Here is a 17739-nt window from a genome sequence, read left to right on the forward strand (position 1 = left end):
TTTGTGACGTGGCCCCAGGAGAGGTGTAAGTTGGATGAAAGTGTCTGTTTTAGCCCCTCCCATGGAGGAGCTGGAAGCGGATCCAGGGAATACTCTGACTGCAGCAGCTCAGGCTTAATGGAGGAAGTGTGGCAGTTTCTGGTCAGGCATGCCATGTCCCACTCCCAAGAAATAGACGTTAATATTTGGTGTATTTCTTTCTTTGTAGTGTTTGAAGTAGTTTTAGACATTAAGCATTATTAATGAATGTTAGAATATGTGTGCTTTTCCTGTAGAGAGCAGCTATATTTACATTGCTGAGAGCAGGAAGTAAACCTGTGAACTAACTATTATTTTTAATACCTAGGACTACCGAGATATTATAGATACTCCAATGGATTTTGGAACAGTAAGGGAAACACTAGAAGCTGGAAATTATGACAGCCCTATGGAATTTTGCAAAGACATCCGATTGATATTTAGCAATGCAAAAGCATATACACCAAACAAAAGATCAAAGGTAAGTTTTAACGTGGTTTATTAAAAAAGAGAGTATGTCTGATCTATGTGGATTGCTTTCTTGCTGGTGGAAGTTAAAACATTAATGATAATAAAGCAATACTACCAGGAGCCTCTTCTGGGTCTCCCACACAGGTGCAGGGTCTCAAGGCCTTGGGCTATGCTCCTCTGCTTTCCCAGGCCACACACACGGGGAGGTTGAGTGGAGAGTGCCAGGACATAAGCCAGCACACGTACGGCGTGCTGCTGCCTGCAGGTGGAAGGTTAGCCAATCCAGATATAGTATTGGCCCCTTAAATTGCTTTTTGAATTTCCTTTTATGTTTGTTCATTGCTAGGGTATAGAAATATGAGTGGTTTATTTATTTTTTTTCTGAAACTTTTTTTTTCACTTTTTAAATTTTTGTCAATCTTTACACAGTTAATTGGTTTATTTTTTTAAAGATGTATTTGTTTTTATTGGAAAGTCAGATTTTTGTATAGAGTGAAGGAGAACAGACGGAAAGATCCTCGTCTGGTGGCTCACTCCCAAAGTGGCCACAATAGCTGGAGTTCAGACGATCTGAAGCCGCTAGCCAGGAGCCTCGAGCCTCCTCTGGGTCTCCCATGCAGGTGCAAGGTCCCAAGGCTTTGGGCCGTCCCATGCTGCTTTCTCAGGCCACAGGCAGGGAGCTGGATTGGAACTGGAGCAGTGGGGACACAAGCCATCTGGGATCCCGGTGGCTACAAAGCAAGGACTTCAGCCACTAGGCTACCGTGCCAGGTTCATAAGTGACATTTTTCTGTTGATCTTTTGCCCTGTGTTTTTGCTGAATTGACTGATAAAGCTCTAATTAAGTTTTTTGTGTTTTCTTTGGACATTTCTCTATTAGATCATGTCAAATGTGACTAGAAGTATCTCTCATAAAGTCAACTTTATAGCATTGTATTCATTTAGTAATCATATAATGTAATAAATGTATGAACTTCGTCTCTCCGTTTTCAACTACCGTGTGGTAGCAGCTGTGGACAGACAGATGCTGCTCACCCTGGTTGGCCAGGAAGAGCAACACAAGATATCATCATCTTGCTCAGTGTAGCATGCAGCTTAAAACTGAACTGTGGGGCCCGGCGGCTGTGGCCTGGTGGCTAAAGTCCTCGCCTTGAACTCCCCGGGATCCCATATGGGCGCCGGTTCTAATCCCGGCAGCTCCACTTCCCATCCAGCTCCCTGCTTGTGGCCTGGGAAAGCAGTTGAGGACGGCCCGATGCACTGGGACCCTGCACCCGTGTGGGAGTCCTGGAGGAGGTTCCTGGTTCCCGGCTTCAGAACGGTGCGTGCTGGCTGTTGCGGCTCACTTGGGGAGTGAATCATCGGACGGAAGATCTTCCTCTCTGTCTCTCCTCCTCTCTGTATATCTGACTGTAATAAAATGAATAAATCTTTAAAAAAAGAAAACTGAACTGTGTATTCCTGAAAGTTTCAGGTGATGGTTTAAGGCTGTGGGTAACTGAAATGCATATAAAATGGGGTGCTGTTGTACAATGTTGGGTGGGATATGTAAAAACAAGCATTTAGAATTTTTTTGTTCTTGTCTTGGAACTGTGGCTGTTGGTTGTCAGTTTCCAGAAATGCTGTCTTGTGAAGGAATTGGTTTTCAGTTTTAGCAGCAATTTCTATTAAATATGATGTATAATGGTATTGTTAAAGAATTATTTATTTTTATTGGAAAGGCAGATATAGACAGGAGGACAAGCAGAGAGGAAGATCTTCTGTCCACGTGACGACAATGCCTGGATCTGCACCAATCCGAAGCCAGGAAGGAGCATGGAGCTGCTTCTGGGTCTCCCACAAGGGTGCAGAGTCCCAAGGCTTTGGGCAATTCTTCCCGGGCCACAAGTAGGGAGCTGGGTGGGAAGCAGGGTGGCTGGGATTAGAACTGGCGCCAATATGGGATCCCAGTGCATGTAAGGTGAGGACTTTAGCCGCCAGGCCATCATGCCGGGCTAGATAATTTACTTTTTAAAGTTATAGCTTAAGCTCAATTAGGTTTGAAAAAAATTAATAAGATAATGGAGGGCCCTGGCGCAATGGCTCAGTGGCTAAATCCTCACAGTGCACGAGCCCGGCTCCCATATGGGCTCTGGCTTGTGTCTCAGTTGCTCCATTTCCATCCAGCTCCCTGCTGGTGGCCTGGGAAAGCAGCAGAGGAAGGCCTAAAGCCTTGGGACCCTGCAACAACGTGGGAGACTCAGAGGAAGCTCCTGGCTCCTGGCTCCTGGCTCCAGACTGGCTCAGCTCTGGCCATTCACGGCCACTTGGGAAGCCAACCAGCAGATGGAAGATCATTCCCTCCGTCTCTCCTTCTTCCGTAAATCTGATCTGCCTTTCCAGTAAAATCTTTTATTTATATATATATATACACACACACACACATACACACGCATATATACATATACGTACACATACACACATACATACAGATGATATGTTATATATATCATGTATAGAGAAAATTCAAAATAATTTGTTGGAAATAGCATGTAGGAAATTTTTCAAAAAATGTTTTGCACCAAAATTTAAATATCTTTTCATTTCAGTTCTGTTCTCCAGTGTTGAAATATCTGCTCCTTGTAGTGCCAGTAAGACTGATACTCAACCTTTAAGTATTACATTTTTGTACTTAATATGGAATAGTATAGGGTCCCAGGAGCATTTGTATCACAGTCTGTTTTTAATGTTTGTTTGAAAGCCAAAGTTAGAAAGTGGAGACAGAGAAGTTCATTCTGTTGCTTCACTCCCTGGGTAGCTGCAGCAGGTAGGACTAGGCTGGCTGGAGCCAGAAGCTCCGTCTGGGTTTCTCAGGGGGGGCAGGAGCCCAACATTTCAGCCTTAGGGTCTAGGACTGTTTTCTACTGTTTGTAAGACTGTAATTTGCATTTCGAGCAAGGTGTCAGCAAGAGCAGTTGTACTCCCAAGTTCAAGCTGTGTGAAAGTGCTGCTCCCGAGCGACACTGCTCTCCTCATGCCTGAATTGCAGCTTTAGTACAGCTTCTCATCTGACTTTTACGGGTACATTTTATGGTTTGTACATTGGGGTATAAAAACAGAAAACACCAGTTGAGATCCATTGACATATAGATAACACATCCTGATTTTAGGCCCTAATTTAGAAGTGTTCTTTCATGAGAGTATATAAGAAGTCAATGTTGGAGACTTCCTGTTTCTTGTAGGAGTCTCTGAAGGGGGAGGAGTGGAAATAAATAAAACCAGAAGTCTGTAAGCAGTGATAGAATAATTGTGGAGATTCAGTGACGATGAATGTTTTCTACAATTACTTTTAAAGATACTTTACAATATTTTGCTTTCATTTCTTTGCAGATTTACAGTATGACCTTGAGATTGTCTGCCTTATTTGAAGAAAAAATGAAGAAAATCTCTTCTGACTTTAAAATTGGTCAAAAAATTAGTGAAAAACTTAGAAGAAGCAAGAGATTCCAGCGACAGCAAAAGCGGAATAGTGCTAGTCAGGCTAACAACATTGTCAGGTGAATTGGTCATTCCCAACTTGGCTTTTTTTGTGATATTTCTTTTTTTGTGTAAAAAATTCTTAATCTTGATTTTATTGTATCTATTTCAATTTTATGTGTGCTTTAAAAGTGTTGTGAATATTAGATTGTGCAGTATTTACATGTGTAGATGTGTGTATATATGTATAAAGATCTTGTATATTTGAAAGAGTTAGAAAGAAGGAGTCTTTTCTGTGCTGATAAACTCCAAATGAATGCAGTAGCCAAGGCTGGGATGAGCTGAGGCCAGGAGCTTCATCCAGGTCTTCCCAGGCTTCCCTGGGTGCAGGGACTTACTGTCCTTCACACATTAGAAGGGGAGCATCTGAGACTTGAACCATTGCCTATGTGGGATGCCAGTGCTGTAGGCAGCTGCTTAACATGCTGCATCCCAGCACGACCCTCCCTGTGTGTGTTAAAAACTTGTGTACTTGAAATACAATGTTAGAAGCAGGGGAGGCCAATAAAGATCTATGTTTTGCTTCACTGCCCAGATGGCCCCAGGAGCTGCTTGGTTGGTGGTGCCCGGTTGGGCCTGGTGGTCTGATAGAAATGCGGGTCTGAGTTTCCGTCTGGTATCCTTTATTTTTCCCACAGCCTAAAGGACTTTCAGAATTTCTTGTAAGGCTGAGATGCTGGGAATGTCTTCTCAGTCTGTGTGTTACTTAGCAGTATCTTAATTTACCTTTTTTATTGAAGAATTAATTTTGACACATTTAGAACTCTTCATTGATAGTTTCCTTCTACCCTGTGAATACTTGGTTCCTGTTCCTGTTGCCTTCTGTTGTTGGGAGGTGTGGTCTGCCTCTTCCTGCTCTCAAGGTGTGACTCCTAGGTCTGTCCTTGTTTGTTTGTGGCAGTGCTTGATGAGTCATGATCTTATAGCGTTTTTTTTTTTAAGGATGTGACTTACTTAATTTATTTCAGTATCTTTACTTGATAGTACTTAATTTAAATGCCAATACTTGTTAAAGTAACTCATGTTCTGAGTTTCCACTGGATGCATTTCCCTTCTGTGGACAGGATAACTCTCCAGGTAGTATATTTCATCATTTTGTTAAAAGCAGATTGTATTAAATAGTGCAATAGGACAGTTCTGGGCAAAGCTCTCCCTTGTTGGTTGGTAATATTGCAGCAGCTCTGGATTCCGATCCACAAGAGATGGCACTGTGGTTTCTAGTATTTTCTTTCTTTCCTTTTTTTTTTTTTTTTTTTTTTTTTTAATTTATTACGTTGCATTATGTGACACAGTTTCATAGGCTCTGGGATTCCCCCAACCCCTCTCCGTACCCTCCCCCCATGGTGGATTCCTCCACCTTGTTGCAGTATTACAGTTCAAATTCAATCAGGATTCTTTCATTGCACGCATAGAGTTCAGCTTCTTATTGTTGAGATAAATTCAACGGTTTCTTGGGGAGACCATCTCTGGTCTGAAGGCAGAGCTGGCAGAGTATCATCCCAATCAATTTAAAGCCACAACATAACATCAACAACAATTTACAACCTTATGGAATTAATTGACATGGTATTGAGTAACCAATATGTTAAAAAATGCAAGTTCTTAACCACATCCTGTGATTATTAATTTTAGTTTATATGGAACTGGCTGCTATACACCTTAAAATGGCTATAGGGTACAATTCAGCTGTCTCGTGTCTATTTTCATTTTAGCATTCAGCAGTTTTACAGTGTTGAAGCATAATTTTGCTGATCTTGGCAGATTTTAGGATAGTCTAAACTGGCTTATAACTCTAACAAGGCATATGTCAACAGTTGAGGTGCAGAACAGTTTTAGGAGGGGTGTGCAGAGAAATCTTCAATACGTTAGTGAGGAATAACGAATCTTTGTGTCCTACCTAGTAAGGCATGTGTGAGTCCACGCTGACCATTTCCTGTCTGGTTCTGAGCTTGCCTTGTTGTTCTCTGTCTATTTTAATTTTTTTTGTTGTTGTTTTCTTTTTTTTTTTTTTTTTTTTTTTTGGTGGAGGGCCTCCGGAGCGACCCTGATGGTCATTGCCAGAGAGGGTGGGGATCCAAAGTTGGAACTAAGTGAGGACCAGAGAAAGCTCCTCTCCCTAGTCCTGAAGGAAGTTTACTGTTCTTCTGTTTCTGCAGACCGCTCAGGGTCTTGGCTGTTGTTCCCATGACCTTGGATCCTGCAAGGAAGGGTTTGGGCTTTTTCCATCCCATGTGGTAGATCCAAACGGGTGTGGATGACCTCAGAATTCTTGGCTTCCGACGGCAGTCCAGTTCCTCGTGGTCTCCTTGGCAGTTGGGATATAGTCCTTGGTGCCCATACTGATAGTCCTTGGTGAGGATCCCGGAGTCTCCAGGGTTGGGATACAAGCCTCCTTCTGTCCACCTGCTCCACCCTGGGGTCCCCCCCTGCTCTGTGCATATGACCTCCTATTAAGAGGTTGTCAGGATCGCTGCTGATTCCCCCTGTATGTCTTTGTAGTTTTACTATTGTCTAGTGCTGATTTGAGTCTGTTGTCCATAAGTTACCTGTTATGTTCCTGATAGGTTATACTTCATGTCTTCCTCACACATTCTAAGGAGATGGAAGATTTCTCTGCTCTCCAGCCCCATTTCCGAGTAGCATAGGGTCTTAAAGTATATTCGGTTTTACAATTTTTTGATGTGGATCATGGTTTCTAGTATTTTCTTTGAATACTGTTCTGCATGGAGTGTGCCTTTGCATTCTGCAACCACTGAAGTCATTTCTTCTCTCCTAAATTTTCTTTATGTAAGACATTGTGCTTTTGTTTTTGGTTATGGCCTTAGAGCTGTCTTCTTGAACTGTCACCATAGGGAGCTTAGTGCTCAGAAGCCAGTGCACGTCTGTTCTTCCGGGAGCCTTCAGAGTCTTCGTGTGCGATGGGAGGAACTTCATAGTTCAGCCAAGTCTCTTGACTTTCACTATATGCTTGTATTTTATCATGTTCAGTCATTTCAAGGTCAGCTAGTGATGGGCAGAAAACGGAGCTTCTTGAATGTGTGCCTGTTTGTTTATCCCAAATAGCATGGAACTTTGGAAGGACTTCTCTGGATTTTTCTTCCTGTATGTTCCTTTGAAATTTTGGCTGAACTCTTTCTTGCTTTGTTGCTAGCACTTTTGAATTGCTGCTAGTCCTTAATGTTTCACTCTGTCGGGACTTGCAGCTCTTCTACAGAACTCTCAAATACCTCGCAGCTGCATGCCGTGTGTGTGTCAGAGAGAGGCAGGTAGGAAGGCAAAGAAGCAGGCCAAGACCGATGTATGTGTTTGTTGCTCCTCCTGCTTCTGTCCTTTTCCATTCTCTCTCTCTCTCTCACATGGGCGTGCGTGCGCGCGCGCACACACACACACACACACACACACACACACACACACTCACTCCTCTACATGTCCTACTTCAGCCCAGAGAGGTGGTGGGGGGCGGGTGCAGAGGCAGGTCACGGCCCGTCTAGAGAGAGGAGAGTGTGTGTGTGTGTGTGTGTGACAGGCAGAGAGAGGCAGGCAAGCAGGCAAAGACTGCTGTGACTGGGAGCTCTCCCAGGTTCACAGACCATACATCCCGGGTGTTTGTTTTTGTTTTTAACTAATTCTAAATTCAGTAGCTTTTTTTTTCAGCAACAACAAAAGATTGATTTGAAAGGCAGAGTTGGGAACAGAGCGAGCCAGGCCAGCACAGAATCAGGTCTGCTGTATGAGTGACAGGCCCCAAGCTGTTGATCCACCCCCCACTGCTTTCCCAGGTGCTTAGCAGGGAGATGCATTGGCAATGAAGAACTAGGACTTGAACTGTTGCCCCCGTGGAGTGTGTGTGCTGCAGGCTACAGGCAGTAGCTGAGCTGCTGTCACGGCCGCGCCCCTCAATAGCTACTCTGGAGGAAGCACCTTCAGAGCTCTGGCATTGGCTGGAGGAGTAATCTGCTCAGTTGAACTTCCGTTTTTGGGGTGAAGAAATCAACCAGCCTGTTCCATTCCTGCCTCTGAAAGCTGCGTTAAGTGAGGTGCTTTGACACGTAGCTCAAATACATGTATTTGTGTGCAGTACCAGGGTTCCGGAAGAAGCTCATGAAAAATGAGTACTGTGTAGTTGTCAAAGGGATTTAAATGTTTTTGTACCAGTATAACTTTAAATTCTATTTTTTATGAATTTCTAAAATATGTGCTATGTCTTCTATGACTTACCTTTCTGGAAGGAAAAATGCTACTAACAGTATACTAAAAGTACCTTTTTAACATTTAAATTAAAAAAATTTTTTTCAGGATAAATTTAGAAGACTTCCATATACTCTTTTTTTTTTTTTTTTTTAAGATTTTATTATTATTGGAAAGCCGGATATACAGAGAGGAGGAGAGACAGAGAGGAAGATCTTCCATCCGATGTTTCACTCCCCAAGTGAGCCGCAATGGGCTGGTACGCGCTGATCCGATGCCGGGAACCAGGAACCTCTTCCAGGTCTCTCACGCGGGTGCAGTGTCCCAATGCATTGGGCCGTCCTCAACTGCTTTCCCAGGCCACAAGCAGGGAGCTGGATGGGAAGTGGAGCTGCCGGGATTAGAACTGGCGCCCATATGGGATCCCGGGGCGTTCAAGGCGAGGACTTCAGCCGCTAGGCCACGCCGCCGGCCCAATATACTCTTTATCTTTATTCAGCAATTGTTCCTATCATGTTACATTTGCCTTTAATCAGTAATACAGTTGTGCATTGCTTATTTTTCTTTGTTAAGTATGTTTTTGAGTCATTGACAAGGACTTTTAATGTGATTTTTTTAACCTGTATGTGCTGTGAATTCAGATTCTAATCTGGTGCTTTGTTTCTACACTTGGCCAGTAATGTCGCTCGGACAGAGGCTCTTGATCATCCAACTTCAGTGTGACGCATTTACTGTGTGTGTTTCTGGTCTTTGAAAATGGAATGCTTTTTCAGTTATTTCTTTGTCTTCCTGGAATAATACTCATGAAGTCACTTCTAAGCTTTAGATTAGGTTAGGTTACTTGTGTTATTTATGCTTCTGAAATTTAAATTCATAAGACGTAATTATTTTTCTTTTGTTTTTGCTCCTTGTCTCTGTCCTTTCTTGGTGTCAATAATAGATTTTGATGCTTTCGTTTTCTTTGACTAGATAAATGTTACTTTTTTTTTTTTTTTAAGAATTGTGATTGTTGTTAAACTTGAATTCTAGATAACCCTGAAAATATTGTTCATCTTTTTACTTTGAAGGAAAAGAAAATAGGGTTATCTGAACATGAATGTTATCTAGATTTATAACTTGCTGTAAACTTCATTTTCCTTTCCATAATCCATGACTGAATGAACAGTTAAGGATAAACAGACTAGTGTTTGGTTTTTTAGTTTGTTTTAAATCTTTTGAAGATTTTTTTTTTTAGGTAATGAGGCTTAAATAGGTAAATTTTCCCTTTGCTGGTTCACTCCCCCACATTTTGCACCACAACTGTGGCAGATCCAAGAATTCCATCTGGATTTCCCATGTGGGTTGCAGGAATCCAGGCACTTGAGTCGTCTCCTGCTGCTTTTCCAGGCACGTCAGCAGGGAGCAGGAGCTGAGTGGAGCAGCTGGGACTTGGAGCTGGCACCCATGTGGGATGCTGACATTGCAAATAGGAGTTAACGTAGGGCTTTGTGTGTTTAGCAGCATTTATGTGAGTGACTACATTGAGTGAGCCTTGCTTGCAAAACATAGATGCATCCCTGTATTCTGTATAAATTAATTTCTCTGTTTTAAGATACTCAGTAGCTCTCCTGTGTTCATTACCACAAATTTGGATAACACAGAATACCAGATTTGTCATAAATACTGGTAATAATAATCCATGCCTCAAATAAAATGTTAATAGTGACTAATGTTTGTATCATGAAAATATCCTTATATTAAAAAAATATATACATCTATTTAGGTTATTGTTTGTTGACCAATTACCTTTATTAAATATGATTTCTGTCATTTATATTTTTGACCAGAAATACCAAGCAAAAGCGTGTGAAATCTCAGACAAAAATAATTCCTGAGTTGGTAGGTTCTTCTGCGCAGTCTACCTCAAGTAGGGCGGCTTACTCTGCAACCCCCAAGACAAGCGCTGGTGTTTCTTCAGGGGTTACTTCGGATGACTCTTCAGGTTCAGCAAGATCATCAGAAAGGCCGAGAAGAAATAGACCTCTAACTCTGAGAATTGGGTCTTCGTTTTCTGGTAAGAACTAAAATGTGTTACTCAGTAGTTGAGCACCCAGTTGTGTAACACTGGCCGTTACTGTGGCTTCAGAGAAAAGTGAAACCCCATGGTCATGATACTGAAGAGACGTAACAGCGGGCGCTGTGCTTCGCAAAGGACTCAGCCACATCTTAGTGCAAGTTAGATAAGACTGGACGTGAAGTAATGTCACAACTAGCACACATTATGTGAAATTGGGTTTTTTGTATCTCTTTAAATATTGATGACAAATCGTTTTAGTTCAAAATTGATAACTTAGTAAATTCTAAACTGTTTATGTCTTTGCAGTTTGGTAATGCAATGGGAGCTGTTAGTAACCTGTTAGCGTGGTGCACGTGAGGCTGTGGGGTGTTGATAACCTGTTAGCGTGGTGCACGTGAGGCTGTGGGTTGTTGGTAACCTGTTAGCGTGGTGCACGTGAGGCTGTGGGTTGTTGGTAACCTGTTAGCGTGGTGCACGTGAGGCTGTGGGGTGTTGGTAACGTGTTAGCGTGGTGCACGTGAGGCTGTGGGGTGTTGGTAACGTGTTAGCGTGGTGCACGTGAGGCTGTGGGGTGTTGGTAACGTGTTAGCGTGGTGCACGTGAGGCTGTGGGGTGTTGGTAACCTGTTAGCGTGGTGCACGTGAGGCTGTGGGGTGTTGGTAACGTGTTAGCGTGGTGCACGTGAGGCTGTGGTTTGCAGAGCAGGATTAGACTTACTGTACTGTACTGTTTATTAATGTGTTTTGTGTGCTTTGTATTACTCAATATTTCAATAAGAATTATTATTTAAAAATACACGTCTGGAAACATTTTAGAATGCAGGTGAGATATGAGAAAATGTTGTCGAGAAGGCCAGAGAAGCCAGTGTGTGAGAGCAGAGTTGCGCATGTGTAGGGTCAGGTGTCCTGCAGATTAGAGCGTGGGAACAGGCCAGGGCTAAGCAAACAGGAAAACAGGATGCACTTCGTATGTGAAAATATGTATTTTTTGGGAATGATAAATATAATTAAATCCAATAGGAGTAAGGCATCCACTTCTTAGAAGAGACCATCAGGGCTTTCAGAAGAGTTCAGATTCATTAATTGTGTTTCTCATTGATTGAAGGAATTACAGGAAGAATTCTGTTTCAGGATGATGAGTTAATCAAGCTGTGATATTTTTTTCGGGGGGGGGGGTGGTTGGGAGAGCCTAGGAGTTTGGGGGTCAAGGTGATTGCTGTTGCATTGAGTAGCAGCAGCTGAAGGCAAATTGTAGAGTAGTTTCAGAGAGTATTTGCTGTCTGTGCTTTTTAACATAGCCTGCTCTCAAACCGATAGTTATGCTGATGGTGATTTAGATTTTTTTTTTTTTTTTTTTAAGAAGAAGAGACTTTTGTTCAGAAGTTAGTAGAGATAGATCTTTAGTCTGTTGCCTTACTCCTCAAATGGCCAGAGAAAGTGGAGCTAGGCCAGGCCGGAGTCAGAAGCCAGGACCTCTGTATAGGACTCCCACAAGAGGGGAGGAACCCAAGCACCTGAGCCATGGGAGCTGTCACCTGCTGTTTCATGTGCTGCTTGTTTGCAGGAAGCCAGAATGGAAGTGCAGGTGGACGATGTTTTGCTTTAAAGACAGATTTACAGAGAGAGGGAGGTCTTCATTGGTGTGCTGCCAAAAGGGCTGCAATAGCGAGCTGAGCTCATCAGAGCCAGAGCTCGGCACTTCATGCACATCTCCACGTGGGTGCAGGGCCCCAAGGACTTGGCTCAGCCTCCGCTGCTTTCCCAGGCCACAAGCAGGGAGCTGGATGGGAAGTGGAGCAGCCAGGACACAAACTGGTGCCCATATGGGGTATTGGCATGATAGGTGAAGTTTTCCCCACAGTGCCATGACACCAACCCCGAGACACAGGTGTCTTATCCACTGCACCAAACACCTGCTCCCTCCAGGTTTTACCTTTTTCTCTCTTTTTTTTAAAGATTTATTTACTTTTATTGGAAAGGCAGAGTTTACAGAAAGAGGGATCTTCTGTCCACTGGTTCAATCCCTAGGTGGCCACAAAGAGGCCACAATGGCTGGAACTGAACTGATTCACAGTCAGAAGCCAGGAGCTTCTTCTGGGTCTCCCACGCGGGTGCAGAGTCAAGGCTTTGGGCCGTCCTCTGCTGCCTTCCCAAGACACAAGCAGGGAAGCTGGAAGGGAAATGGGAAATGGAGTGGTTGGGACACAAACTGGTGCCCTTTTGGGATCCTGAGGCGTGCAAGGCAAGGATTTAGCCTCTGAGCCATCATGCCACACCCTAAATTTTATCTTCAACAATGTTGTCATTCATTATGAGAAAAGCTTTCTTAAAGGAAAAGGTATAAGCATCGTCTTGCCTGGTGGACCAGCAGTAGTGAATTTCTGACCTTGTGTTAGCTGACTCTTAGGTATGCATCTATGAAGTGGGAGGGAAAAAATACCTCTGCTCTTTATGGTATGTATTTTGCTCCCTTCACAGTTTGTATGGATGTAGAGCACCTAGAGGTGGCCATCTTTGAGCTGAATGCATGTATGAATATTTTAAAAATTTTATTGGAAAGGTGGATATACAGAAAAGGAGATGCAGAGAGAAAGATCTTCCATCTGCAGGTTCACTCCCCAAGTGGCCATAAGAGTGGAGCCAGTCAGCAGCCAGGAGCTGCTTCTGGGTCTCCCTCGCGGGTGCAGGGTCCCAAAGCTCTGGGCCGTCCTCGACTGCTTTCCCAGGCCACAAGCAGGGAGCTGGATGGGAAGTGGAGCCACTGGGACACGAACCGGCACCCGTAGGGGATCCCGGCACATGCAAGGCAAGGACTTTAGCTACTAGGCTCTCACACTGAGCCCTATTTTTTTTATCAACTTTAATTTTTTTAAATTACATTGCATTATGTGGCACAGTGAGCCCTATTTTAAAGCTATTGCTAAAAAATATATTCTGGGCCCAGTGCAATAGGTAACGGTTGAAGTCCTCGCCTTGAAGGCGCTGGGATCCCATTTGGGCACTAGTTCTAGTACCAGCCACCCTGCTTCCCACCCAGCTCCCAGCTTGTGGCCTGGGAAAGCAGTCAAGGACGGCCCAAAGCTTTGGGACCCTGCACCCACATGGGAGACCTGGAAGAAGCTCCAGGCTCCTGGCTTCAGATTGGCTCAGCTCCAACCATTGTGGCCACTTGGAGTGAATCATCATTCGGAAGATCTTCCTCTCTGTCCTCCTCTGTGTGTATCTGACTTTCCAATAAAAAATAAATCTTTAAAAATGTATCTATTCTGAGTAGTTGGAGAACCTTCTTTTGTTATAATGTTATATATCTTACTGCTTATGCATATAGAAATAGGATACTATCTTTATGCTTTGTTTTTCTTAGAAAGTGAAGACGAGGATTCCTTAGCTGTCTCTTCGTCGTCTTCAGCCTCAAGTAGTTCAGAGGAAAGCAGAGCAGAAAGTCCAAGGGCTTGTGCGTCCTTCCGTAGAGGGCTGTCGAGAATGACCAGAACTAGGGCTGCTCAGAAAAGAGCCGGTAAGAGACTGGGTGGTTTTGGGAGAAGGTATTGTTCGTGCAATCCAGAACTAAATAGTGAATTACTCATTGAATACATCTATATTGTTATGTGACTTGTGGATTTTTTTTTATTTAGAAAGAAAATTTTTGCATTAAAAATAAGGAAAACCACTAAAATGATAAAGCCATTAAAATACTCTAATAAGAAATTTTTTGTGTAAACTTTTACTTTGTTTTAGGTCTTGCTTCTGTAGAAAATGGATATTGTCGTAAAGCCACTCGGAAGAGGGTCTATCTAACTGATTCTGATAACAATTCATTGGATAACGGTGAAGTTCTAAACACCAGAGCTGGAAATAACCGAAAAATACTGCGGAAGTGCGCTGCTGTGGCTGCCAGTAAGATCAAGCTCATGAGCGATGTGGAAGAGAATTCTAGCTCGGAAAGTGTCTGTTCTGGGAGGAAGCTGCCACATCGCAATGCTTCAGCTGCAGCTAGGAAAAAGTTATTGCAGAATTCTGAAGATGATCGAAGCGGGAAATCTGAACTTGAAGAAGAGGAACTACAAGTGGGGCGTCAGCCCTCACCCGTGTTCACATCTCATGCTGTCCACAGTGCTGCCAGCAAGTCTGAAAGTGGAGATTCGGAGTCAGAGAGTGATCTGCGGGTAGCCCGGAAAAACTGGCATGCCAATGGTTACAAGTCTGATAGTGCACCAACTTGGAAAGCAAAATTCCTCAAGATAGAGTCTTCCGAGGACTCAGACGATGGCAGCAGGACTGCTGGCCCTTCGACTTCAGGGGAGAGACTGCAGGCAGAAAGCGCTTCAGAGGGCGCAGACTCAGAGCCAGGACAGCGTAGTGGTAGGAAATCTAACTCCATTCACAGGAGTGTGAATTTCTCTAAAACAGCAAAGATCTTGAGTGATTCGGAAGAGTCTGCACTTGAAGGTCAAGGCAGGGAAGGCAGTCTGTGTCAGCAGGCGGAAGCACTGAGTGATTCGGAAGGGTCTGAAGGTCAAGGTGGAGAAGGCAGTGAATGGCAGAAAGGAGAAGCGAGTGCCGTGCCCCGAGGTCTGCGGGGGGACTCTGCTGCTGGGTCCCTGTGCTTCTCAGATCGGGTGTCTGAGTCTGACTCAGATTCAGCTGATGATAAAACAAAGGAAAGACTCAACAGTTTGATGAAAGGTAATTCAACACGCTTACCTGAACTGACTTACTGTATCAAACTCTCGACCTGTTACCTGGAGTGCTCAGCCCCTCGCCCCTAAGCGTCTGCCAGCCAGCGGCTTCTCTCCATGTGTCTCTTCATCTCATTTAGTTTCATGCACACATAGCTGTTGAATGAGTATACCTAGTGTTATTTGCCTAGCTGGCAATCTTGGTTCTGACTATTTCTGTCAAAGATTTTATCTCTTGTTTTGGTGATGGGAGTATTGTGTTGCATTTGGACTTCAGGAAGGTAGAGGCTGGCCCATTTGTAAGCTGTGACAGTGATAGTTTAACATTGTTTAAAAGGAATGTGGCAGTGGCCCTAACAGAACATTTACTGAGCTATTTTTTTCTAAAAGTTTTAATGTGACATTTCCATATATTTATTGAGGTAGGTGCTATAATTATCCGTGTCCACTTGATAAATAATCCCTCAAGTGCAGAGTGATGATATAACTTCCTGAATTAAGATTATACTCCTAGTAAATGGGAATTGACAAAAACCTTAAAGGAGCTGAAGGCTGCAGCTAAGGTTAAAAGTGGTGGAGTTATTTGGAGTTTTTGATGTGAGGAGGAGTTTCGTGGAGGCAGAGTACTTGGTGTTGTGTGAGACTGTCCCCTCTTGCGTGCTGTGCTGTGTGTCTGAGCAGCGCTGTGCCTGCACGGGCTGCCCTGAGGCAGTGAGCAGTGTGATGCCCGCCACTGCCATCCGCCGCAGCGCCCCCGAATTCTGGACTTAAGGTGTTTCAAATGTTGAACGGTTAATTTCTTCAGACATAGTTATTCTTTCATAAAATATTAAAAGAATACTCTTAATTTTTAGATTCTACATGCCAAGACAATGGACAAAACAGAAAAATTTCCAGGAAAAGGATCTGTTCCAGTGACTCCGAGAATAGTCCAAAGGTGGTTAAGAAGCCATTACAAGCCAGAACGGGTCTTGTGAGGATTACTCGAAGAAGTGCCTCTATGGCTGCCGACAAGATGAAGCTGCTGAGCAGCAGAGAACATGTCGGTTCAGAAAATACACACACTAGAAGCAGAAACGGGAGGAAGAAGCCCCTCCACTTCGCTTGTACCTCCGGTAACAAGGTGCTGAGTGATTGTGAAGGAGATGTCAGTTGTGAGGGTGAGCCCTTGGAGCCTGACCCTGAAGCTACTGCCAAAGGCGCTGGGCGGTCTTTAAATGGCGACTCAGACTCTGAAGGTGGTGTGGGTTCAGCACGCACAAACAGGCACACCAGAAGTCACAGCCCAAGTGCGCCTTCTGCGACCAAGCGTTCCTCTGTCCGGTCTTCAGAAGATTCACAGAGCCGTGCTCCCAGAGGTGTGACGGGTAGAAAGTTTTCTTCTGCTTCCACTTTGGCACAGAAGACTACTGCAGAGAATAACTTGGAGGAGGAGCTGAACTACGGGCTGCGCAGGTGGAACAGAAGAAGACTCCGGACCTACGGGAAGGCTCCCTTCAGTAAGACCGAAGTGATCGGGGATTCGCAGGCGGTTACAGACATAGAAGTAAAAAGGAAGAGACTGCATCCTGAATTAGAAAATGTGAAAATGCATGAAACAACAGAGAGTTCCAAGTTTGGCCCCGACACGAGTCCCAGATCCTCTGATTTGGGGTCTGTCACTGAATCAGATGAGGATTGTACTGAAAAAACAAAAGCCAAAAGGAGGAAAGCTAAAGGAAAAGCAAAAGTAGTTAGAAAAGGTAAAACGTTTACAACTAGCCCGTGTAGAGCTGTGAGACGGCCAAGACAGAGCAAACGTCCTCGACTAGCCGTGGATGATAACGACTGGGAGGACTTGGACTGTGCAGAATCTAAGAGAGTTCTCCGACGTTCAAAAATAAAGACGAGAAATCAGGGTAGAAGGACCGTGAGGTACCATGATGGGGATGATGACAGAAGCTTAGAGAATGGGCTAGAGTTCAGTGATTGCACCTTATGACCTAGAGGGAAAGCCAGTCCAAAGAGGAAAATGGACGGCAATTTATGATGAAAGCTGGCTGTTGAAATTATTTTTTTGTCTTACAATTCAGGGAATATATTTATATTTTTCTATGAAAAGTTATGAATGTGACTAAATCATGACTGTTATTTTTATTTGCACTTGCTGGTCTTTGTAGCAGCATTCAGCACAGGTGCCAAAATATGCTTCATTCTGGGGGCAGATCCACTTTGACAGTGTTTGACTACATAAAGCAAGCGTTCCGTTGTTAAACACTAGGCATGCTGGTGATCAGACGCCAATGAGCATTACTTTTGTGGTAGCAAGTGTCAAGCAGCATTTTATGAATTTGCCCAGAAGTGGTAGTTTCTAACCCCAAATCCTATAATAGAGTATTTCACATGACCTGTGTTTACAGATTCTTCGTAAATATTATGTGTATACTGACATTACAATCAGAGGAGGTATAACCATGACTGATAAGCCTGACACCTACCACTTTCCCCCTTTCCTTGGCTACTTGAGTAGAATGCATTATGCCAGATTGGGTCGTTTTCATTGAAATGCTTCCAGTGTTCCTTCCAAATGCTGTTGGACCTTTTTTTTTCCTTTTTGAGGAAAAATTGATTATTTTTGTTTTATAAACTTGAATTTATTAAGTGCTGGCAAATTACTTTGAATGTGTTGAGTGGATATTTTAAATCTCTAAGCCAGAGTATAGGTATAGCATTTTCTTTCCAACTGTGCACTAAGAAAATATTATATAACTTCTCTTCTAGCCAAGATCTCTTAATTTCCATTGTAAAGGATTTAACCAAAATATTGCTCTTC

General features: G+C 43.5%; 1 protein-coding gene across 1 annotated transcript in view; it reads left to right on the forward strand.

The window, feature by feature from the left end:
• The window catches only part of BRWD1 (bromodomain and WD repeat domain containing 1), a 107215-nt gene extending 89938 nt beyond the window's left edge, over nt 1-17277 (forward strand). Inside the window, exons 36-41 of the mRNA XM_058661618.1 lie at nt 347-499; nt 3859-4025; nt 10020-10246; nt 13613-13765; nt 13987-14934; nt 15782-17277. Of these exons, the coding sequence (XP_058517601.1) occupies nt 347-499; nt 3859-4025; nt 10020-10246; nt 13613-13765; nt 13987-14934; nt 15782-16908 (2775 nt within the window). The 3' untranslated portion in view covers nt 16909-17277. The remainder of the gene's footprint in view (nt 1-346; nt 500-3858; nt 4026-10019; nt 10247-13612; nt 13766-13986; nt 14935-15781) is intronic.
• The last annotated feature ends 462 nt before the right edge of the window (nt 17278-17739 follow it).

This window comes from Ochotona princeps, chromosome 3 (assembly GCF_030435755.1).
Source record: "Ochotona princeps isolate mOchPri1 chromosome 3, mOchPri1.hap1, whole genome shotgun sequence".
NCBI lineage: Eukaryota > Metazoa > Chordata > Mammalia > Lagomorpha > Ochotonidae > Ochotona > Ochotona princeps.